The sequence below is a fragment of the Podarcis erhardii genome (genome assembly GCF_964252035.2).
Source record: "Podarcis erhardii genome assembly, chromosome: 17".
Taxonomy (NCBI): Eukaryota; Metazoa; Chordata; class Lepidosauria; order Squamata; family Lacertidae; genus Podarcis; species Podarcis erhardii.
This window is the reverse complement of record NC_138515.1, coordinates 22,834,948-22,861,064: the sequence shown is the minus strand read 5'-3', so window position 1 is coordinate 22,861,064 and position 26,117 is coordinate 22,834,948. Positions and strand designations below refer to the sequence as shown.

Below are 26,117 nucleotides of genomic sequence, written 5' to 3'. Positions count from 1 at the left end.
ACACAATTCCGTGTTGAATTTCGCATGTGCAATTTGATTTAAAATTCGGGGAAAGGGGAGATTTTGAATCTATCAAATTCACACTTTCTGAAATAATATGCGAACTAAAACACAACTATCTTTTGAAGTTCACACTTTTTTGAATTTTGCAATCTAATTCTCCAGCAAAACCCTATTCACAAAATTGCATATATTAGGGGGAAAGTGTGCATGAAAGTGAAGACATTATGGGAAATGACATACAACAATGCAGTATATTAGGGTGCATATATATTGGCAACTTCTGTATCTAAAATCTGAAAATTGGTTGAACTGTATGAGAGGATAGTGGGGTTGGATACTGAACATTCTAAAAGACCATGGTTTTCTCTTGTTAACTGTAGGAAAATTAGGCATACTATAGATTTAATGGGCCCATCACCTCCTGGCAAATAGAAGGGGAAGAAATGGAGGCAGTGAGAGATTTTACTTTCTTGGGCTCCATGATCACTGCAGATGGTAACAGCAGTCACGAAATTAAAAGATGCCTGCTCCTTGGGAGGAAGGCAATGGCAAACCTAGACAGCATCTTAAAAAGCAGAGACATCACCTTGCCAACAAAGGTCCGTATAGTTAAAGCCATGGTTTTCCCAGTAGTGATGTATGGAAGTGAGAGCTGGACCATCAAGAAGGCTGATCGCTGAAGAATTGATGCTTTTGAATTATGGTGCTGGAGGAGACTCTTGAGAGTCCCATGGACTACAAGAAGATCAAACGTATCCATTCTTAAGGAAATCAGCCCTGAGTGCTCACTGGAAGGACAGATCCTGAAGCTGAGGCTCCAATACTTTGGCCACCTCATGAGAAGAAAAGACTCCCTGGAAAAGACCCTGATCTTGGGAAAGATTGAGGGCACAAGAAGAAGGGGACAACAGAGGACGAGATGGTTGGACAGTGTTCTCGAAGCTACAAACACGAGTCTGACCAAACTGCAGGAGGCAGTGGAAGACAGGAGTGCCTGGCGTGCGCTGGTCCATGGGGTCACGAAGAGTCGGACACGACTAAACGATTAAACAACAAACAACAACAACATAGATTTAAAAGAATACTTTATTCTTTGCAACTGGTGTTTTGTCATTCAGATACTTTATAGTCTGTGCCACAGTATAAACTTGCCAAATGATAGCGCATCTGATCTCTGCTGTACTTTAGCACCACCACCATAAATGGACAGAGAATGGTATTGCAGCTACCTGCTGAACAGAGGACAGGTGACACCCAAAGTTTGCAGCTGTTCCTATAAAAGAAGCTCACTCTGATCTGGCTCCGCCATTGAAACAATATGTTGATTGAGGTAGAATCTAGACTTGTATTTAAAAAACGCTGTGAAAATGCTTTTAAAAAAAGTTTTGAAAAATATATTGAATTTTTTCCATAGCTCACCATCGCCATCTGGTGTCACATTTGTATAATGCACCTTACAATGCATTTTATTTGCATCTGTATAGCTAAGTCCTGAGTATTGACTGAGCTTTCAAAGCACCTGCCTGCCTCCAGGCTTACCTCCAAGGTTGATTTTTTTAAAAAAACCTCCGCAAAACAGTCTGCGTCTGTAATGAAATTGTTTTTCAATACTTCCATTGTTTTGTCATTTAGTGTCCTGGGCTCTTTTGGGAAGAAGGGCAAGAAATAAATTTAATAAATTAATAAATTAATAAAATGTAGAAGGAAGAGAATGGAAAGCAAAGTGTAAGCATACAGTTCTTTCAATTGTGAGGATGTTGGAATCTTAGATCAGGAGAATGATCCCACAGTGACTGTGCAGCCCATCACACAACTCAGACAGTTATCACAGACAACTGAAGACTCTAAGCACTTAACTCCCTAAGCACAGAAGTTGTGATCTTCATCTGTTAATGTGGCTGAGATGCTCAAAGGCCTGAGAAGCTAGAGGAACTAAATGATGTTGAGGTACAGATGTTTATGGGCCAAGTACATAGCTCAGTAGGTAGAGCATGAGACTCTTAATTACAGAGTTGTGGGTCTGAGCCCCACATTGGGCTAAATTTTCCTGCATTGCAGGGGGTTAGACTAGATGACCCTCATGGTCCCATCCAACTTTACAATTCTATGATAATATGATTCTATGACTACAGGACCCATCACGCCTGATGGTTAGACACACTAGCTAGGGCTGGTGGGAGTTGGTGTCCAACAGCATAATAAAGGCCAGAGGTTCCTCACCCATGAATGAAATAATAATAATAATTTATTATTTATACTCCCTGATGGGAGGGTGTTCTACAAGGCGGGTGCCACTACCAAGAAGGCCCTCTGCCCGGTTCCCTGTAACATCACTTCTTGCAGTGAGGGAACCAGCAGAAGGCCCTCAGAGCTGGACCTCAGTGTCTGGGCAGAACCATGGGGGTGGAGATGCTCCTTCAGGTATACTGGGCTGAGGCCGTTTAGGGGCTTTAAAGGTCAGCACCAACACTTTGAATTGTGCTCGGAAACATACTGGGAGCCAGTCTTTCAAGACCGGTTTTATGTGGTTTCAGTGACCGCTCCCAGTCACCAGTCTAGCTGCTGCATTCTGGATTAGTTGCAGTTTCTGGGTCACCTTCAAAGGTAGCCCCACATAGAGCACATTGCAATAGTTGAAGTGGGAGATAAGCAGAGCATGCACCACTCTGGTGAGACAGTCTGTGGGCAGGTAGGGTCTCAGTCTGCATACCAGATAGAGCTGGTAGACAGCTACCCTGGACACAGAAATCATAATACATATTCCTTCGTCTTTTTTGAAAAAAAAAATGTTTCATTATTTTTCCTTAGCTGCACCACCCTTCACAAGGGTTTCGCTTTGGAACTGTGCGAGAAAGCAGCGCGGAAGATTATTTCAAGCAAAGCTTTCCAGACATGCACGAGTACATGAAAAGATTCAATGTGCCTGCAACTCCCGATGGAGTGGAATACCTGAAGTAAGTGCACATTGCAATTTCACATAAAGATACTGTATCTTGAGGTGGACCTTTGGGATCTGGTAGGTTTCCTATAGATTGACTTAATTGCCACCGTTTGGCTCAGTTCCACCTAGATGCTTAGCCTGTGTAAATTGGCAGAGATTACTAAAAACCATCAAAGCTAAGCCACCAGAGAAGTCTGTACAATGCTCTATGAACTCAAAGTCAAAGTTAAGTGCTTGAAAGCTCCATCAATTGTAATGAATTATACATGCCTTTAAATATTTCCCACTGAAATTCTTAACTACAGGTGTGTTGTGGCCAATATATTTTTAGCCTTCTGGACCCATCAAATCATTTTTATTTAGGGAATCCTTCCAGACAACCTTTAATTGTTTTTTAAAAAAAATATTACCCATTTCCTTTAAAATAATCTCTGGTTATTTTTAATTATATTTTAGATAAAATGCATTTTAAAGCATTTATAAACCAACTTAGTTTCAATTCGTAGAGGTGTGTTTTTAAAAAAACACACACCAAAAAATCAGATAAATAAATCGATTGACTACTATGTGTTCTGACATCAGCATCAAGCACTTGTGTTTATTGACTTATAAATTAGATTTCTGTTTGATTTTGTACAGTGTTTATGTTAAAGGCTTCCTGAGGATTAGCTAAATTAGATCCAGAATTTCCATCCAGAAACAATAAGGCCTCTGCAGATGAATACAGTGGAATAGCTTCTTGTTCCTTATCAAGTGATTTTTCTCGGTGGTGGTGGTTTTATGCTTTGACTTACAGGCATGATCCAGAGAAACTAGATGCCTTCATCATGGACAAAGCACTCCTGGATTATGAAGTGTCAATAGATGCCGACTGCAAACTTTTAACAGTGGGGAAACCATTTGCTATTGAAGGTAGGAAATATCTTTCTACAAATGTGTATGGCCACTCAGTTATTCTTTATTACTTATACATACATCCAGCTAACTGGGGTAACTCAGTCAGTGTGCTACCCCAGAGGAGGGCTGCACTGATAATAATGGTGGGAGCCACACCCTCCCCCTGATCCTGGATCTTCCCAGGAGCAGGAGGACAGTATAGATTTGGAACAGTGGTTTGCAGAGGGGCATAGTTCAGAAGGCAGAAGCTGGGGGATACTGGATGGGGAACAGCTAGGAGAAGAAGCACAGGGAGAGAGAGAGTTAACAGATTCACAGTCTCTGGATAGTATATCCACCCCCTTCCCCAAAGTCCCGGAGAGCTCAGAAAGTGTCAGAACAGAAAGCACAGAGGGTACAAACTCAGATTACAAAATGTGGGAGCGATGTGGATTAATAGGGATGGAGACGGGAGAGACCTTAATTGGGAGCACCGCCATTCTGGTTAGATGCTTTCTTTTGTCCTTCGCTGTGTTTATTAAAGAAACAAACTGGTAAGAATTCCCTTTCGTTGATCGGCTTGTTTACGGCCACAGGGGAGGAAGCCAATTCCCCGAAGCCTAACAGTCAGTAGAGCATGAGACTCTTAATCCCAGGGTTGGGGGTTTGATCCCCACATTGGGCAAAATATTTCTGCATTGCAAGGGGTTGGACTAGATGAGCCTCATGGTCCCTTCCAACTCTACAATTCTATGATTCTTTCTCTTTTACACAAGCCCACCAGATGACTTACAATAATAAAATTCGAAGCATTTCAGTATTGAAAACAGTACAATAGCAATCATTTAAAGTTTTAAATACAAGTAAATAAATAAGCGACAGCCCGGGGTGTAGCATGAAAAGCAGTAAGTCTTGGGGCTGTGTAATGAGTCATCAATTCAGCCTCTGGAATCAAAAGGCTGTATACTCAGGGCGGACCCATTGAACTGAATGGACCAAATTTAAAAATATTGTTAAATTTCAGTGGATCTGTGCTACATTGGATTTCGGTGGATCTATGCTAACATTGGGTGCAAGCCAAAGCCGTCTTGGCTGAAATCCTGAACTCACTTACCTGGGAGTAAGTTCCATTGAACTCAAAGGGGATTACTTCTGATTAGACTTGAGACTGTGCTGCTGTTGTATGTTTTCCTCTCTGGGATTATTTCAGGCTGCCTGCCATCCATAACCGTCACTGATATTTGTCACAACATCAATCACTTCCATCATTTCCAGTACATCTCACTTCCTTTATAATCAGGTTTTGGGGGTTTGTCTGTTTGGGCATTAAATGACAAAACAGCTCAATCCCACACATGTCTACTCAGAAGTCTCGGTGAGTTCAATTGCATTTACTCCAAGTAAATGTGTGTGTGGTACAGGATTGCAACTGAAGGCGCTCGCTAAAGTTCCAGTGGTTCATGACTCAGAGTCCTGGTTTCACTGGTGCTGTTGGTGCACAACTGCACCCTAAATTGGGTTCCCCCGATACCTCTTCCAAACAGACATATTGACTTTTCAACCAAATGGGTGGTTTGCCTCTCCCACCGCTATGCTCCCTTGAGGCTGATATGAAGGAAACTCAAAAGAACGGCTTGAAGGACCAGCAACATAACCACCATGGACCATAATAGGAGCCGTTAGACTTTGGGCTTCTTCACTCTTCTGGGAGGAATGATCCAAGCTGGACGTGATTGATGCCCTTTCCCCACTTCCCGTCCGCCGCTTTCTGCAGCAATCTATCAAACTACACACCCACCGACCTCTGTGCTGGACCAAGCACACTTTCTGCCACTTGATGTGCTAAATGAAGCCAAGAGAAGTCGAGTGGTTCTATCTGTAACTCGAGCACTGCCATTTTAAAGACTTTGGCGGTGCTGCGGTCCAACCTGACAGTTTGAAAAGCCATTTTAAACTCTCCGTTGCTGTGGATGAATAATGACATGGTAGCTGCTGTCTCAGATTACCAAATCCCTTGAAAGCTCATATTGCAAGGCTTAAGCCAGGGCTGGGGAACTGTTATCAGCTGGATTCAGCATGGCCAGTGGTCAGGGATGAGAGGAGCTGTAGATCGATGGCATCTGCAGAGTCAAAGGTCCCCCAGCCCTTGGCTGCAAACACACCACACATTTGATAACTCAAAAAATCCTTGGGGTGTGTTTTAAATGTCCTTTAGATTCATGACTTGCATGCAGCAGTCACAGGCTCTCAGCACCACTAACTTACCCTCCATTTTTTCACAGATAAAAGCAGAAATATTACATACCCTCCAACATTTCTCTGATGAAAAGAGGGATGTTGCTGCCATTATTATTATTATTATTATTATTATTATTATTATTATTATTATTATTATTATTATTTTACCCCACCCATCTGGCTGGGTACAGGACTGCCTCCTGATGTCTTCAAAATGTTGGGACATCCTGATGTCTTCAAAATGTTGGGACAAAATGTGGGACATTCTGGGGTCTAATCAGAAACTAGGGTGGCTTCTGTAAAATCCAGGACTGTCCCTGGAAAATAGGGACACTTGGAGGGTCTTTGTATTTGAACTATCCAGTGTTTTGTGGCCACGGAGCATGTCCTCATTTAACTGTTCTGCAATTTCCTACCTAAGGGGTCCACCCCAAAAAACCCAAGAGTTTTGCTTTTTGCTTTTTGCCAACCTTGGGATTCCTCACACATGCACTCTGCTGGTACCTTCCTCTTGTCTGTTGATGGTGGTGTTTTGGTGACATACGGATCAACACCCAGAGAATGAATGTACTGTTAGCCTGCAGGACAGCCTATAGAATGTTAATGCAGCTCTCAAATCAACCGTAGATCTGCCCGGCATTCAGTTTTTTGGTCAGGGAGCCAGTGTGGTGTAGTGGTTAAGAGCGGTGGACTCGTAATCTGGTGAACCGGGTTCGCTTCCCCGCTCCTCCACGTGCAGCTGCTGGTTGACCTTGGGCCAGTCACACTTCTCTGAAGTCTCTCAGCCTCACTCACCTCACAGAGTGTTTCTTGTGGGGGAGGAAGGGAAAGAAGAATGTTAGCCACTTTGAGACTCCTTAGGGTAGTGATAAAGTGGGATATCAAATCCAAACTCCTCTTCTTCTTCTGGTCATGCTGTAGTGTGACAAAGAGATGCAATCCAGGAACTGGTTTGCATATTGAAACTGGTCTGTTTCCTCTGCTCCTTCGGGCCATTGTTTCACTCCCCTGGTGCATCTGTAGTTGCCAAATCCAAGTGCACAAGTCCTGAACATGCCGTTCTCTTTCTCTGAGACTACTTTGAGTTTCCTGCCTGCCTCTCTCTAGAACTTGACTTTAAACTTTCGGTAGCCTGACTTTCCCCTCCCGCCTATGTGTGTTTAGCTGATTAGAACGGGCAAGCCCCTAGAGCAGGCCAGCTCAACCAGCTAAATATAGTTTCATGTGTATATACCCATATATATAAATATATATACACACACACACTACAACGTCGCCTAATTTCCTAGTTGTATAACATGGCAGTGGGGCTGCCGACTTCCCGCTGCTTCTTGGCTTTGTGCTCATGGCTTTGTGGGCTACTCTTCTGCCGCAAATAGTCATGAATTTGCATGTGCTAAAAAGGGTGATTATACAAGCAATTAGCAATCTCCCGCTGGCAACTTGCAGAGTTGTTTGTGAATTCACCCACTTAATAGGCATAAAAGCTTTTTGCTTCTTCTGTTTTACTAATCTGAACCTGCTGCTTCTCTCTGTGCACTTAGAGGTTAGTGCAACAGTGAACTAACTGTGGCACACAAAATACATGTACTTTTAAAAAATTTCTTACCAGACACACACATAAACATACCCCTATGCCTATCAGTGGGACGCAGGTGGCGCTGTGGGTTAAACCACAGAGCCTAGGACTTGCCAATCAGAAGGTCAGCAGTTTGAATCCCCGCGATGGGGTGAGCTCCCGTTGCTCGGTCCCTGCTCCTGCCAACCTAGCAGTTTGAAAGCACGTCAAGTGCAAGTAGATAAATAGGTACTGCTCCAACGGGAAGGTAAATGGCGTTTCCGTGTGCTGCTCTGGTTCGCCAGAAGCGGCTGAGTCATGCTGGCCACATGACCCGGAAGCTGTACGTCGGCTCCCTTGACCAATAAAGCGAGATGAGCGCCACAACCCCAGAGTTGGTCACGACTGGACCTAATGGTCAGGGTCCCTTTACCTTTACCTTTATGCCTATCAGTACCACCCTTCATCAACCTGGTACCCTGCATTGTTTTGGGATACAACTCTCATTGACCCCAGCCAGCCCAATTTCCTCCCCCACCCCTTCATACAAAGGATCTTTGGAGCTATGAGTTGGCATTTGAATGCAGGACTCACATGCATAGTTAATGGGAAGCAATGTAGCATAGTCATTGTACATCCAGTTTATGACAGTGCAAACCACAAGCATCCCCCTCCACATACATACATGCAAAGAGATCTACACCTGACTAGAAATAGTTTCCAATATTCTGCCCCACTTTCCAATAATAATAATAATTTATTTATACCCCGCCCATCTGGCTGGGTTTCCCCAGCCACTCTGGGCAGCTTCCAACAAAATATTAAAAATACAATAAAACACCAGATATTAAAAACTTTCCTAAACTGGGCTGCCTTCAGCTGTCTTCTAAAAGTCAATTAGATGCTTATTTCCTTGACATCTGATGGGAGGGCGTTCCACAGGGCAGGTGCCACTACCAAGAAGGCCCTCTGCCTGGTTCCCTATAACCTCACTTCTCGCAGTGAGGGAACTGCCAGAAGGCCCTCAGAGCGGGACTTCGGTGTCCAGGCTGAACGATAGGAGTGGAGACGCTCCTTTGCCTTGCGCGCCATTGTTCTGGGTTCCTCCTCCCTCCAGCATGTGGTGAGTGAGGACCCTGTTGCAACAGATCAATAAAGATTAGGCTTACTAGCTGCTTTGCTTCTCAATATTCTCTGGTTGGCCTTTGTTATTTTCTCCTACCAATAGGGAACCTACGTAAGGACTCTATATGGGCTCTTGGATACCCCATAAGGGGGGAAAGGGCAGATTTTTGTTTACAACAAGGTATACTGGGCCGAGGCTGTTTAGGGCTTTAAAGGTCAGCACCCACACTTTGAATTGTGCCTGAAAATGTACTGGGAGCCAATGTAGATCTTTCAGGATCGGTGTTATGTGGTCTTGGTGGCCACTCCCAATCATTAGTCTAGCTGCCAGATTCTGGATTAGTTGTAGTTTCCGGGTCACCTTCAAAGGTAGTCCCACATAGAGTGCATTGCAGTAGTTCCCAGCACTCTGTCGCACTTTAGTGTGACCAAGGAATAGAATCCGCATTGGGGCTGAGAGGATGGAAGCAGCCATGATTCACGATGGCTGGTTTCTGATGAGAGAAGGAGCTGGTCAAGCTTCCATTCCAAGTACTCCCCATTACCTTCTGCAAGACAAGGGTGCCATCTCCTAAGGGCTGGGCTCATTTGCCCCCCCAATATTTTTTGGTACGGAGGCAGACCCCCAATGGCAGGAGGAGGAGGCTGAGCACCTGAGAGGAGGAGCTTCTGGCACTGTGTTCAGCTCTGCTCCTACCTCCTCCCAATGGTTGTGATGTGACGTCGCATGTCATGCATGCAACGCTGCCCCAATCTTTGGCACAAGCCGTTGTGTCTGTTCCAAGATATGTGAACAGTTATCATTTCCATCTGAGGGGAAAGTAAAGTGCTGCACTTTGGGGCTGTGGTGGAGTGGGGGGAACCCAACCCACGCTGACCGGGATCCGAGGTTCAAAATGTCTCTAGATGCAAAGGAACCAAAGGTTTGCTATGCATTATATCAGGCACGTCCAACAGGTAGATCGTGATGTACCAGTAGATCACTTTGATAGATCAGTGGTAGATCACTGGCTCCCCCCCCCAAAGAAGCTCAAGAACCTTGGCTCCCCTAAAAAAAGCTCAACAACGTTCGTTGACCTGAACCCCCAAAAATGGGGTTGATCACTGTCAGCTTTTAACTCTGTGAGTAGATCTCTTGGGAGTTGGCCACCTCTGCATTATACGAACCCTCTGCAAACACTCCCATCAGTCATTATGACAGCATTTTCCTTGTCTGTATCCAGTTTGTCAGTAGATGAAGAGACAAATGAACTTATGTGTATACACGGGGGCGGATGGGGCACAAAGAATCCACATGGTGTGTGGGTGTACATGCACTCACACATTCACATTTGTGCACAATAACAGATGTATTGTCTGCAAATCACAACACAATCTGAAGTAGTACTAGAGGAGACTGTGACTGCTCTGGTGGAAATAGCTTCAATCTTGCGGTTCTGATGAGCTCCCTGTTTGGGTTACCTCATTATTACTTATGTGACCTTGAAAAGCCTCCACATTTGCCAATAGTTGTCACTTATTCTTGTGGCTCACAGAGAGATCCTTGATTTTGGCCAGTTGACAAGGAACAACAAAACTGAACAAAGCAAATGAGGGTGGAAATCCCTCTTACAATAGTGGAGACATTTCATCTTCAAGCGACTTATTTCGCATAATAGAATTATAGTGTGTTTAGAACTGGGGGTCCACGATGGGGGAGGTATATAATTTTGTTGATTGTTCGCCAGTCACAAAACTATATCCCAAGCACCACATGTTTAGGGAAGCTTTTAATGTTTAATAGGTTATTGTATTTTAGTGTTTTATTGGAAGCCGCCCAGAGTGGCTGGGGAAACCCGCCAGATGGGTGGGGTATAAATAATAAATTATTATTATTATTATTATTATTATTATTATTATTATTATTATGGCTTTCCAGGGAACTGAGTAAACACATATGCATATATTTGTTAACATTTATATTTGAACACTTTATTCCGTGGAACATGGGGGGGGTCTTTACTTTCATTCTACAAGGTAGGTGAGGGTTAGGGTTAATATCCCTTGCATATTATAGGTTTGGAGTGGATCAGGAAGGACAAATAAGTTATGCTTTCCCCCCTCCCCCCACAGCTGGTGTGAGAAAGTGGGAGAAGCAAATTTGTTGACATTTTGAAGGTATGATGATTGGCTAACCAGCATCTGTTATTGGACTTTTATTGCCAAAATGAAGATACTAATAGACAAAAAAAGCCTTAATTAATGATCTGGGGGAGGGAGAGGAACCTTTGCTTCGTTATAAGAAAAAGAGCAACCCACATTCAGCTGTGCAGCCAATCAATTGTTCTCAGGAGACCCCTGGATAGACACTGAATTTTAAATTGGATTAGTCCTAATTCAGTTTGGACATCCAGCTGGCAACATCCACTGTTCATGGAGTATATAAGCAAGCTGAAGAGTACTCAGGAAAATGTGGGTATTATTATTATGGTCATCATGGCAAAACAATGGACAAGGGTGACCTCGTGAGATGTCTTCCAAATTTGTGCCTCTCTAATTGCACTGTGTTTTGTCTTTCCATAGGGTATGGTATTGGCCTTCCTCCAAACTCTCCACTAACCTCAAATATTTCTGAACTGATAAGCCAGTATAAGTCCCATGGCTTCATGGATGTCTTGCATGACAAGTGGTACAAGGTTGTACCGTGTGGGAAAAGAAGCTTTGCTGTGACTGAGGTAAGAGACGTTTCGTAATTACCCAGCCGACAGCATCCTCGTTTTTCTCTTGGCTCAGATTCTTACTTACATGTACGCACACATACTCAGTACGTGGCATGCAGCAAGGGGAGAAATTAAAAGATAATTGGTGTTGATGTCAGGGGTGGAGGAAGGGGGGATGTGGTCCATGCCAGGTGTCACCACTGAGAGGGGTGACAAAATGCCAGACAGCACTCTGCGCCTGAGCCACACGTCTCTCCTGGGAGAGACACAGTGGCTTGGATTCGCTCAGGCTCCATGCTGCCCAAACGGTCCGCCCACTGCCTCCCCCCAGCTATAGGGCAGCTGAGTGGGAGAAGGCAGGCAGACTCCAGAGACCCCACAGTGCATTCCACCCCTATGGGCAGCTCACCCCACCCCTGGGCACACCGTCCCAGGAGCCCAAGCAGCTTCCTCTGCCTCTGGTTGATGTAAGGAGTGCTGTTTGCAGAGTTATTCCAAGAAGTGTGTGGGATTAGCATGCAAAGGCAGCTGAAATGTGATCATGTGGTGTGTTTCTTTCTTTTAAAAAAAGATTTTCATTTTCCTTTTCCTTAGAAGGAAATAAAATAATACAAAGTAAAGTGGGGAGAGACGCAACCATCTAACAATTATATTTCTCCTGGCCTTTTCCCCAGGCCAAATGCTTCTTGTATAGATGTTCTGTTAACCTGTCAAGGTATCCACTAGAGCAACAACACATGTCCATTACCCACTCCACAGAAATGTGCACTGCAAAGGAACTTTTTCTGAACTCCTTGTGTCCTGTTGGAAATTTAATAAAAGAAAACCATGTATTGTGAAACCTTGTCATATTGAATTTGCCCCTTAAGCAATCAGGCCTTCTTGAATCAGCTTTTCCAGTATTGCTAAATCCCAAACCTTGATGCACCAAGGTTCAACGGTGGCTCCCTCTAAGTACTGACCAGAAATGGGCAGCAATTGCTCTTGCTGCCCTGGGTGAAAAGCAAACCATGTGTGCTTCTTGAGAATTAAAGAATAAAACAAAACAAAAAATACAGAAATTACAGGGGGGGGTTAAAAAGGTGTCAAGGGAGCAAAACAGAGTGAATAGAGGTAGCTGTTCATGCAGGTGGGCTCCTGTCCTTTGTATTTGTGTTTGGAGGTCTGAATAACAATGACTATTAGAAGTGGTGGAGAGAGAAATAATACGACAAGCCTCTGAGCAGCACTTTGGTAAAATGCCAATACAGTGGTACCTCGGTTTACAAACTTAATCCATTCCAGAAGTCCGTTCTTAAACCAAAACCATTCTTAAACCGAGGCACGCTTTCCCTAATGAGACCTCCTGCCACCAGTGCCCTTCCACCGTTCGGCTTCCATTCTTAGACTGAGGTAAAGTTCACAAACTGGGATACTACTTCCGGTTTTGCGGAGTTCGTAACCGAATAGTTCATAAACAGGGCTGTTATTAAACCGAGGTACCACTGTATGATGTACGGTTAATTGGCACATTGTCAGGGAGCCGACAAGGAGAACAGGTCGTTTGCAGATCAGAGAAAGTCAGTGAAACACTGGCTAACTTAGAGTTAGTTTATTTATAAAAGAAGCAGAACAGAGAACACAAGGAGACTTCTAAGGGTTGCTCTGGTCTTAATGAAGCAGTTGCCTGGACTGGCTTGTAGCTCCCCCTTCACTTCTTAGCCCTCTGTGTCAGGCCCCTCCCTCTGTTGATGGTGAGCCCCGAGGGAGCCTCTTGGTTTCTGCTTGGCTCTCTGCTCAGTAACATGCAATAGACGCCTTGTTCTGGGAGCGGGGTGGGGAGCAGGGACTTGCAGGCTGTCAGCACAGAATCTGTCCAGGTGGCTCTGTGGTGGAGCTGCCAAGTCTGATTCTTGTCTCTGTCCTGTACTGGGGCACCTACCTGTTTCCTCTTTGTCATCCTTCAAGATTTCAGCCTCCATTACCTCCCAGCTCCTCTCCTCCTCTGGGGTGTGATTAGTTTCTCACCACCTGAAGCCAGGATCCAAATTCTCTCCCTCTGTGCTTTCCCTGAGGGGGCTCTCGGTCAGGCAGCTTCTACCACTCCTCCTCATCCAGCCAATCTCTGACACACCCAGGTGGTTTTGGAAGCTGCAGCATGATGAATACAGAGGACCATTGAGCCCAATGTAAGCCAGTCAAATACCAAAGATTAACTCTACTGATTCCTTTCCACATGCAGCCACACAGTGCTCTGGGTTTCACTTTTCAGTGGCTATGAACCCATGCTGCTGTGGGGTTTGTGTAAGCAAAGCAGCCATATGGTTGACAAAGTATAAGAAGTTGTGCAAATGTTGAAATATAAGCATCCACTATTAAGATGCACATTAAAGTAGCAGCATTAAGACAATACAGTGGTACCTCGGGTTACAGACGCTTCAGGTTGCAGACTCCACTAACCCAGAAATAGTACCTCGGGTTAAGAACTTTGCTTCAGGATGAGAACAGAAATCGCGCACGGCAGCGGGAGGCCCCATTAGCTAAAGTGGTACCTCAGGTTAAGAACAGTTTCAGGTTAAGAACTGACCTCCAGAACGAATTAAGTTCTTAACCCGAGGTACCACTGTAGAGCAATTGAAAACAGACGATTCGGGATGAGAAACCTTAGAAATTTCTAGGTCAGTGTTTCCCAAACTTGGGTCTCTCTAGCTGTTTTGGACTGCAACTCCCATCATCTCTAGCTATCAGGACCAGTGGTCAGGGATAAGATAATGGGAACTGTAGTCCCAAAACAACTGGAGACCCAAGTTTGGGAAACACTAGTCTAGGTGAATAGGTCTTCAGAAGCTGGGGCCTCTCATATTTCAGGGAGTGCGTTCCATAATGCAGTGGAAAATCCCACCTCTGCGTTATCACAGCCCAATAGTCATCAGGCCTGTGCAAAGTCAGCTCATTGGCAATGCTGAGTGGTGGTGGCGGCTCTCCAGAGTTTTGGCTGGAGCCTTTCCAGCCCTACTTGGAGATGTCACGTTGAACATGAGACCTCTCGCTTGCCGTCTGTGCACTCTGCTGCTGAGCTACAGCCATATTAGTTACCATGGCAAAACGTAGCTGCTTCCATTAATCCAAAGCCATATGCTAAAGTGAATAATTGCGCTTCAGCATGGCGAAAAGTAGGACAAATCACTGTTAATGCAAGGGACAGTGGGGTGAAAAACACCGGGAAAATAAACGCCCTCTGCTAAGACAAATGTAGCAATTTTGCAGTTTGGGGATTATGGTGATGTGTGGCGAGAACTATGAGAACAATCGCTGCTGCCTTTTGATGGAATGGCACCTTAAAAGGGAAGGAAACTTTAGGCTTCATCTGTAAGGCTGAGATACGCAGGTTGTGAACTTGCAAAACTGGATTGTATGTTGCAAGGGTGGGGAACCTGTGGTCCCACGGAGGATGCTGCACTCCAACTCCCATCATCAAAGGACAAGAAAGGGTTGAGTTAGGTGTTTTGGTTGATTTTCGAGTGTGTTTGTCCTGCACCAGGAATTGGTTAAGCAAGCATCTGAGAGCGAGTCAGCACAATCTAAAGTTTAAATGTACTTGTGTTTGAAGCAAATTTGCTCTTGACCCTTGCCCATGGCCCAGGGGCGGAGGAAGGGGGTGAGGTGGGGGCGGACCACCCCAGGTGCCTTTGATGAGGGGGGTGACATTTGGAAACACTGCCCACCCGCCCGTGACTCCCAAGCCTACCCCGAGTCGTCGGGGGAACAGAGGAGCTGCGCCGCTTTGCCAGCAGCATCCCGCCCTTCCCCCTTCGTTTTGACAGCTGGGGGAGGCTTGGAAGTTGTGGGCAGGCTGTGTGCCAAATGTATGCCACCAGCAGCTCACTCCACCCCCGGCTGCAGGGCATGTGCACCGCTCCATGCACCCGAGTAGCTATCCCATGCTTGGGAGGGCACCCTCTGTGCCCCGCACCCCTCGGGAACGTGTCTGCACTGGGCAGTGAGGGCATATGCTCTACCACTGCCTTGGCCAGAGCCTAGTCTGTCTTGGAACACTGCAATGAGACTGTGGAAAAAGAAAAGGCATTTTAAATGCGTTATAACGCCATGACACCAGATGCCGCTGTGATGTTACATCTTTCAGCGATGTGATTTCCCATGATGAGGTTTACAATACATTTTTCTGAAACATTTTTGGGATGTGTCTAGATCCAGCCTGCATACTGCTGGAAGGACTGTATATTACAACTGTATGCCACCTATAAGCTGTGAGGCTGCATTATATTATCAGTAAAGGGACTGACCCTACCTGGGACTGTCTGGTGTTTTTCTGTTCCATTGGCGCACTCCGCTGGCGTGCTGAATGGGCACTTTGCCCATGCCACAATACATCCCTGACTAGCAGTTATGCTAGCTGGAGTATATGGGAGTTGGAGCCCAACAACATTTAGAGAGCCAATGGTTCCCCAGCTCTGGATGTTGTAGAGCACAGAAAAATAGATGGGGCTATATTATTATTATTATTATTATTATTATTATTATTATTATTATTATTATTATTTTATATCCCGCCCATCTAGCTGGCTTTCCCCAGCAACTCTGAGTTGCTTACAATATATAAAACACAACAAAACATCAAACATAAAAAAACAAGATATCCTATACAAGCAACAAACAAATCAATAAAAATCCATAATAATAATAATTAGAATAAACAATTTACAGTTATACCCAAATTAAAGTAACCACCAACCCCAACTAAACATTTAACCAACACCAACCCAACAAAAATGAAACAGAGGAACCAAAATTAGAAACGTTTTAAGCATTTTAGCCAGTTGCCCCAACCCAAGAGTTGTTCCGGCAGTGTCTGAGTGACCTCCCAGGAGCCTCTTTTAGCTGTTCAGGGTGAGTGTGGGCCCTGCCCGCTAGGCCAGATAGAAATGGGCCTTGCAGCAGTGAGCGGTCTTCCCTCCAGCACTCATTGCAGCAGCCGTGTAGAAATCAGTAGGCTTTAAGCAGAGCAAGTTAATGCCGACAACCTGCTGATCTCGAGATGTTTCTTGAAAGCCAGATACACTCCACATTCTCCAACAACAGTGTCATCCAAAATAAAATGTTATTGGGGGGATGCCAGTTTTCAAGGCAGCACGCCTGCACCCAGCAAACTCTATAATCTCTGACCTCTTGGTCCTTTACATATTCTGGAATATTGTCCACTTGGATGAAATTGTATTAAAAGGAACAACAGGCAATTGCCGTCCATTAGCATCAAGGTACTTACAGAGGAAACAGTACCTTTGCCAGGAAAAAGCTGGCCTGCGGAATGCAAAAAGGATATAACTTTCTTCTTCTTCCTTTTTTCCCCCGGTAAGGAGCTAATAGGTCAGAAAGAAAAGTCTGTCAAGTTGTTTAAATGGGGGGGGGGGGGGAGAGAGAGAGAGACAACACTTCTTGGCAACTCCTGCAGTGAAAAAAAATGTAATAACATTTATTTAGAAGCCTCCTATTGAATTAAAAGTTAAACCACAATGGAGTAAATGTGTGATGACACTCAAAAGCTGAAGTTAATCCGTACTGGAAGAGAGACATCTAGTTGAGCCTTTGAGGCATTGCACAAAATTGCCTATTAGGAATGCTGAAAAGCAATCTTTATGTTTCTAAATTTAAGTAAAGGATTGCATGCATTTTGCTTGCTTGCTTGCTTAAGAATCATGCTTTGCAGCCCTCTATGTATTTTTTAAATGTAACCATAATTACACGAATCTTTGATTCTGGAAGATTTCAGCATCCTTTTGGTCTGTACAGCAGAGGTGGCTCCAAGATGATGCTGGAGTTCTAGCCAGCCTGGTTAAAAATCAGGGATGATGGGAGTTGTACTCCCAACAAGTCCTGGAGGACCACAGATTAGACACCTCTGCCATAGAGCATCAAACTACATGTGCTGCTAAATGCTTTGTTAACAACTATATCAGGGTTTTTAAAAACTTAATACCAATTTTCATCAGGGCAGCAACACACCAGGGGTAAGGAAGGCTTCACCCTCCCCTCACCAGTCAGGATCTTGACAAAAAACACCTCCCCGCTGAGCTCTTCAGTTACAAAGCATCAGTTGGAAACTATCTGGACTACTTTTTTTTCGAATCTCAGAAGCTAAATATCATCCTTCTGCATGGGCAGCAGAAAGAGAATAAACTGCACTAGCATGGACGGTGTTTTTTCTTCTACTACTGTTTATAAAGTACCAACACAATATATTGGCTCATTAAAAAATTAGCTGTTTTGGGAGTTTCTACTGAGTCACACCATTGATCCATTTAGCCTAGAATTATATGCTGGCCAAGGCTGTCCATTGTTTCAGGCAGAAGCTTCTCTCGCTCCTGCTAAGTGATGAGCCTTTTAGAACAGAAGGCCTTGGCCATTGAACATGAGGTGAAGTGGCTTCAAATATTCTCCCAGCCTTGCTGAGTCAGTAGAGCATGAGTCTCTTAATCTCCGGGTTGTGGGTTTGAGCCTCACGTTGGATGAAAGATTCCTGCATCGCAGCGGGTTGACTAGATGGTCCTCATGGTTCCTTGCAACACTACAATTCAATGATTCTGTGATTCCATGTAACAACAACAAAATGTTAAGTTTATACTAGAGGAGATGTGAACTGTTAAAGCAGAACAAAACAAATTCCTTCCAGTAGCACCTTAAAGACCAACTAAGTCAGTTCTTGGTATGAGCTTTCGTGTGCATGCACACTTCTTCAGATACATGCACACGAAAGTGTGCATGCACACGAAAGCTCATACCAAGAACTGACTTAGTTGGTCTTTAAGGTGCTACTGGAAGGAATTTGTTTTGTTTTGACTATGGCAGACCAACACGGCTACCTATCTGTAACTGTTAAAGCAGAAGATAGCCCTAGCTGAAAAATCCTTCTGCAGATTAGATAACCCTTGCTTACATCTGAGATATCTGTGCAGGCTAAAGGCAGGATATTGAGTTTATCTGTCAAGCTCAAGGCTGCATCCTTCTTTACACTTGCCAAGCAAAAGCTGTGTTTGCATGTCCAGTTCCCAGAGGCCTAGCAAAGGAGGAAATAAGGTGGAAGAGTCACAGTTACACAACACACACACTTGTGTGATAGTGCTATTCTTGTTACCACTTGAATCTGCAATACTATTCGGATAGATGATAGATAGATGATGATAGATGATAGATAGATAGATAGATAGATAGATAGATAGATAGATAGATGATAGATAGATGATAGATAGATAGATAGATGATAGATAGATAGATAGATAGATAGATAGATAGATGATAGATAGATGATAGATAGATAGATGATAGATAGATAGATGATATAGATAGATAGATAGATAGATAGATAGATAGATAGATAGATATAGATGTGTGTGTGTGTGTGTGAGAGAGAGAGAGAGAGAGAGAGAGAGAGAGAGAGAGAGAGAGATGATCATATGGTAAATGTATTGTCTAGTCTCAGCAGTAAATCCTTTTAAGGAAATGTTAGGATTGGCTTGTTTACCTTTGTTATATTCTCCCCGGTCTCCAGGCTAGACTTCCTCAAACTCAGCCCTCCAGATGTTTTGAGACTACAGCTCCAATCATCCCTGACCACTGATCCTGCTAGCTAGGGGTCATGGGAGTTGTAGGCCAAAAACATCTGAAGGGCCAAGTTTGAGGAAGCCTGCTCCAGGTGGTGAGAGATTTCAAGCATTCCAGTGCATACCTCAGGTTTGATTTCCTTACAAGAAAGGTCACTAGAGACGGTGGTGCCTTGGTGATGTATGGTTCTATTTGCACATATACAGTGGTACCTCGGGTTACAGGCGCTTCAGGTTACAGATGCTTCAGGTTACAGACTCCCCTAACCCAGAAATAGTACCCTGGGTTAAGAACTTTGCTTCAGGATGAGAACAGAAATTTTCTGCAGCAGCAATGGTGTAGCACCCTGCTTGTGGTTAACGCTTAGCTGGAATGAAATATTCAACGCAGCAATAGAGAAATTAAAATAGTAATTTATTTGTCAGACAAATAAATAAGAGGCACAGTGGTACATGGTTACCAAGCTCTGGCCTGGCCTCCTGCCATTCTGGCCAGCACTTATATTCCCTTAATCCAGCCCCCTTTGCTCCTCCTGTGGCTGCCTCTGTCCAATCAGCCTGGTTGAAATTCCTATTGGCTGTTTGCTAGAACCAATCACAAAAAATACACCCACAAAAGATACACCCATTTCCTTGCCCTTATAAGGGAGACAAAGAGCTATATATATGACATATAAGTAATAATATATCTTACATGGAATCTTAATTACCAGCTCACCTCTTGCCCTTCTTGCCCTATTGCCTTCTAAAACAAATGTTTAATCTTACATTTTTTATGTTCAACAGATGTCAAGGATCTTGAGTTTCACATCAACATTGAAAGATTTCCTTCATTTAATGTTTCTAAACAAATGCCTGACAACTATATATCAAGACTGCTTGGATGGCGTCTTCTGTCTGGCAGGGGGGGGGGGCTAGGCTCATTTGCCCCTCTGGTCTCCTATTGCAATATGACTCTATGAAATAAGAATCTAGCATTCCTTAAATCCTTTGCATAATTACATTTAAGCCAATATATTTAAGCTAATATATTTCATACATTTATCATAGGTAGCCTCTTAAAAGAATAAAGCTTTTCAAAGTAAAAAGGAAGAAACTCAGTAAAACAGCTCTTAAAAGAAGCCTCTTCAGTTTAAGAAAGAATGGCTTTAGAAAAAGACTTCCCCAAAAATGCTCTCTTTCTTCTAGCTAAATGTTTTTCTTTCCATTTGCTCCTGGCCTTTCAACCTTAGAAAGAAGATCTGGCTCATTTTACTGGGAGGCACATTAGTATTATCTTACCCCATTCCTAATGGTGTTTTCTCAGCCTTGGGGCAGCATATGTAATTCTCCCTTTTTATGACTTTGAGAATTGTTTTTCTACTATAAATCAATGGGGCCCTCTTGTCTTAGGAGAATGGCCAAGGTTTCTTCTGCCTGGCATGAAACATTTGAAAATCCTTTTTTTAAGCTCATTTTTAAATACAAGCCTTGATTGAAATATATAGAAGCTTTGATAAAAATGCAGGCTTATGGTTAGGTGCCTCATTCCCCCCTTTCAAGCTCAAGGACCTTCATCCCAAGTGTCCTTGATAGCTTGACCTTCATCATATTCCTGAGGTAAAGCTCTGTATAGGGCCATGATATGAGGTAGAGTTTCATTTGAAACCATCTTGCTAATTGTACTTCTAAAACATGAAATGATACATGGCATCATACATAAAACCAATACTACTACTGTCAAGAAAAACAAGCAAGACAATAGTATCCCTTTGAGTCCTGTGACATTAGGTAACCAATTGGTGAGCCATCCCATATCCCATCCTTCCCATGTTTGTACTGGGACATGTGCTATATTCTCCATCTTTGTGGCCAACACACGGATTGCCTCACCATTATCAGAAATGTTAAAGCAACAGGCATTCCCTGTCAAGTTCAAGACTCCACATAGGCCTCCCTGCCTGGCAAGTACATAATCCATTCCCATTTTCAGCTGCAAAATGGCGGCTCTACTTTCATCCAACTGTTGTGCAATAAGTCTCAAACTCTGGGCCGTTGCATTGGTTACAAGTTCCACTACTGCTTGCAATCGAATTATTCTGTTTAGATTATAAATAGGATCCTGTGCCCCTTGTATGAGCTCACCAGGATTCCAGGAGGCAGGATCATAATAGGCTATAATGCGCTCTGGTGGCCAATCATCAGTACCGCTCCAACTTTGGGTACTTCCTCCTGCTATATGAGAAATATCAGCATTCCTTCGTGTTCGCCTGGCCGAACTAGTGGGCATAATCCACATTGGTGGTAATACCCAACCCAAGAAACAAGTCCCACTCCATTTGGAAGGGAGTTTCTTGTATGCCCATTCTCCACATATCCACCACAACCATCGGGTCTGAGGTTTTTGGTACGGGGAATACAGAAGGCGAAATACCAAAAGGGGTAGAGAGTTTACAGTGCAGTATGTTAGATTGCCTTTTTCTGTCACAGTTATGTTCCACACCACTTTCCATGCATGAATAAAAGGAGGTGCACAGGGCAAGGTATTCCGAGTTCGATAGGTAGTACCGTGTGCCCAGGTATGACTATTCTTCTTATAATCCCAAGTATAGTGACAATGAGAAGAGCCTATCATGGGAGAATCAGCTGCATCTGATGATTTATGTACACAGAATTCCCCTTGTACAGGTATAACTCGTAATGGTTTAGTTGAGTTCCATCCGGGGAAATTCTGTATTTCAGTTTGGTGTGGCATTTCGCTTACCATACCAATAGCATCTAATGGTATTGGTAATAAGGGCATACCTCCCTCTGAATCATCTGGCCCAAGAGAGCAAACAAGGCAATTGGTCCTATTTGCAACATTAGCTACCATTTCAGCTAAACCTACCCACATATTGTGGTCATGGCTGAATCCATATTTAGCCAATTTGGTCAGATTCAAGGACCCTTCCCCTTCCCAAGGGATCAGGATTAATAATAAAATCATGTTGATGTCTAGTATATGCATTCCTTCCACAAAAGATTACCTTATTGTGATAGCAAATAATTATTAGCCCCAATATAATTCCCCCAGTGACAGAAATGGGGAACCACCAAGACCAAAACATATATCCCGAGGATCCCCAATGAGTAATATCTCTGATAATTGTTCCACAAGGGGGGGGCAGTCAATCAATTGTATTAGAGAATCTTTCCGTTCACAGTCGCTGGTTCAGACGCTCCTCAAGCTTCAGGCGTGCGCAGGTCAGCCAGCTTCCAGGTTGTGGCTGCAGCAGGCCGGTCGTCAAATGTTGCCCGTGACCTAGCCCGTTCCCGGTAGGGCTAGATACAGGGGTTTTTGGAGAGAGTTAGTTTTAAAGGATTAGAGGGGTCACCTTTGCACGTCCAACTGCCTTCAGACTTCTTCAAACGAGAGTGATGAATCCAGGGGGTCACCTCAGCTACCTTCACCGCTGTTGGAGTAGAGAGCAAGACGGTGTAAGGTCCACGCCACTTAGGTGCAAGTGGATCACGTTTCCACTCTTTCACCCATACGCTATCGCCAGCCTGGAACTGATGAATCGGCTCGGCAATGCTGCACGGCGTGCGCTCGAGGGCCCACCTGTTAAGAGAAACAAAAACACGGGAGAGAGATTGCACTTGTCCCTGTGTCACATGATCTCCTATTTGTTTAAGGTCAGCTGGAATATCCTGAACAAAGGAGGGCGGTCTCCCATACAGGAGCTCAAAAGGTGACAACTTAAGTCTTTTTGTGGGTGCACACCGAACACGAAACAGTGTTATGGGTAACACATCTACCCATCCCAATCCCGTTTCCTGGGTTAATTTTGCCAATTGGGTTTTCAGAGTCCGATTCATTCTTTCAGTTTTCCCTGAACTCTGAGGCCTATATGCTGTATGCAGTCTCCATTTTACTTGTAGGACTCGACATACTTCTTGTACTACTTGATCAATGAACGCTGGCCCATTATCACTTCCAATGCATCTAGGTAATCCAAACCTTGGGATCAATTCAGTGAGGAGTCTTTTAGTTACCTCTCGTGCCTTTTCAGTTCGGGTGGGAAAAGCTTCAACCCATCCGGTAAGAGTATCTACAAACACAAGGAGATACTTGAATCCCTTAGAAGGGACCAGCTCTGTGAAGTCCACAATTAGGCTTTCCATGGGGACGTATCCCACATGCTGAATTCCAGGAGGTTGTACCGGTCCCTGCCTGGGATTGTTTTTAGCACAAAGAACACATTTCTGTGAAATGCAAGTTGCTAATTGTGATAGATTAATAATATACAACTTCCGACTGAGACTCTCTCTAGTTGCAGTACCGCCAAGGTGAGTAGATTCATGATAATTTCTTACAATTGTGCCTGCTAGATGATGAGGTACATAAATCCTATTGTCCGGCAGGATCATCCAACCGTCCTTCACAACTGCTCCTTCCTGTTCAGCCCACTTCCTCTCTTCTGGGGTATAGTGAGGTTTAACATCTTCTGGAACTACCTCTGGTATGAGGGCTGCTATAAATCCTCCCACAGGCTTTTGGGCTGCCTCTCGGGCTGCTTTGTCAGCAGCATGATTTCCTCTGGTTATTGGATCCCTTCCTCGTCCATGACCTTTGCAGTGCATTACAGCAATCTGTTCTGGAGCCCATACTGCTTCTAACAGGATTTCTACTTCAGGTCCATATTTCAAAGCCTTCCCGTGGGCTCCGATTAGACCTCTTTCTTTCCATAGAGCTCCATGTGCATGCAGGGTTAAGAAGGCATATTTTGAATCAGTATAGATGTTTGCCTTACATCCGGCTGCCAATTGCAGAGCTCTAGTTAAACCTATAAGTTCAGCCTTTTGTGCTGAGGTGCCAGCAGGCAAAGCCTCAGCTTCCACAACTTCCTCATTGGTGACCACAGCATATCCTGCTCGTCTGGCACCTTCATGCAGGTAACTGCTACCATCCGTATAATATACAACATCTGGATTTTTCAATGGCTCATCTTTCAGATCAGGTCTACTGGAATAAACTTCATCCATTACTTGGAGACAATCATGTGATTCCTCATCATCTACCTCTGGTAGGGGCAGCAAAGTCGCTGGATTGAGCATATTCACTACTCGTAGATGAATCCTGGGATTTTCACACAACAGGCCTTGGTATCTAGCCATCCTTGGGTTCGTTAGCCAATAACTACCCTTATATTCCATGAGTGTCAGAACAGCATGAGGTACATTCACATACATCGTCTGGCCAAAGGTAAATTTATCAGCTTCTTTGACAAGGCTCGCAGTGGCTGCTACTGCCCTTAGGCATGGAGGCCATCCTTTTGCTACTGAGTCCAATTGTTTAGACAAATAAGCTACTGGACGGTTCCAACTTCCTAATCTCTGGGTCAGGACTGCCGCTGCAATCCCATTCTGTTCATGTACATACAGCTGAAAGGGTTTTTCCGAATTAGGCAATCCAAGGGCTGGTGCCTCCATAAGTCGTTGTTTGATAACTAAAAAGGCTTGTTTCTGCTCAGGTCCCCATACGAATGGGTCCTTTTCTGCACCTCGAGTGCTTTCATGTAAGGGCTTGGCCAGACTACTGAAATCAGGTATCCATAGTCTACAAAACCCTGCTGTTCCCAGGAATCCCCTAAGTTGTTTTCTTGTGGTAGGTTCCTTGATAAGGCAAATAGCTTCTTTCCTCTCTGGTCTCAATGCTCGTTGTTGGTGTGAGATGTCAAAGCCCAAATATTTGACCTTTTCTAAACATAACTGTGCCTTTTTCTGGGAAACTCGGTAGCCAGCTTCCCAGAGCAAGTGGAGCAGTTCCTCTGTCCCTTCTTTACAGGTATCAAAATCCTTTGCAGCTAGTATAAGATCATCCACATATTGCAGAACCACCTTTTCTCCCGGTGTTGAGGGGTAACTTGTTAGATCCCTCGCCAAGGCAGTGCCAAATAAAGTTGGGGAATTTTTGAATCCTTGGGGCAATCTTGTCCAGGTTAGCTGGCCTTTTGTTCCTGTCAAAGGGTCTTCCCACTGGAAGGCAAATATAGGTTGGCTCTGTGGTGCCAGCCGGCAACAGAAGAATGCATCTTTCAAGTCCAATACAGTAAAAAATGTTGCTTCTGGTGGGATCAAACTCAGCAAGGTATATGGGTTTGGTACATTTGGGTGCAAGGTCTCGATAGCCTGGTTTACGAGCCTCAAGTCCTGCACTGGCCTGTATTCATCTGTCCCAGGTTTTCGAACAGGCAAAAGGGGTGTGTTCCATTCTGATTGGCAAGGTTTAAGCAGACCATATTTTAATAGGCGGTCCAAATGTTTCTGGATGCCCTCCGCTGCTCGCCGGGGTAAGGGATATTGCTTTACAGATACAGGGGTAGCCATAGGTTTTAGGGTTACTACAATTGGAGCTATATTCTTAGCCATTCCTGGTGGGCTATTTTCGGCCCATACTCCTGGTGGCACCTGTAGAGTTCGGAGGAGCTTGTTTAATTCTGTATCCAATGTGGGTTGGACTTGCAAGGCTGACATTAGGCGCCATGATTGTTCCTTAGGTACTGAGAGGGTAATTATTCCTGCTGCTTTTGATGGCAGTTTCATTTCTGGACCTCGAGGAGTGAAAGTGATTTGGGCCTGCAATTTGGACAGCATATCTCTGCCTAAGAGAGGTATTGGACACTCAGGTATATACAAAAACTGATGGGTTAAACGATGTCCCCCAATCTGGCATTCCAAAGGTTGGAGGAAAGACCTCTTAGCTGACTGTCCAGTGGCACTTTTAATGATTACACTTTTGGATGCCTTTTTCTGCAATAGTTCTGGGAGTACTGAGTATTCAGCCCCAGTATCAATCATAAAATCTATTAAATGGCTTCCTAATTGAATCGTGACCGTGGGCTCCTGGAAGCCTAACTTTATGGAGTCCGGTCGTTCCTAGTCTTGAGTAAAATCCTCTTCTGCCAGTCCAATGAAATTGTCTCTACTCCGTCCCTGTCCTGGTCTCTGATATCTTCCATCTCGGATCATTCCCCGTCCCCGTCCCTGGTTTCTTGGGCCGGAGCCTGGGCCTGGGCCTGGGCGTACTTCTTCCAACCTCAGGGGTTCAGGACACTCCC

At 44.3% G+C, this 26,117-nt stretch overlaps 1 protein-coding gene across 1 annotated transcript in view; it reads left to right on the top strand.

Moving 5' to 3' along the window:
• GRIN3A (glutamate ionotropic receptor NMDA type subunit 3A) overlaps positions 1 to 26,117 on the top strand; it is a 111,566-nt gene that overhangs the window by 68,397 nt on the left and 17,052 nt on the right. Inside the window, 3 exon segments of the mRNA XM_081844835.1 lie at positions 2,812 to 2,957; positions 3,741 to 3,856; positions 11,304 to 11,455. Of these exon segments, the coding sequence (XP_081700961.1) occupies positions 2,812 to 2,957; positions 3,741 to 3,856; positions 11,304 to 11,455 (414 nt within the window).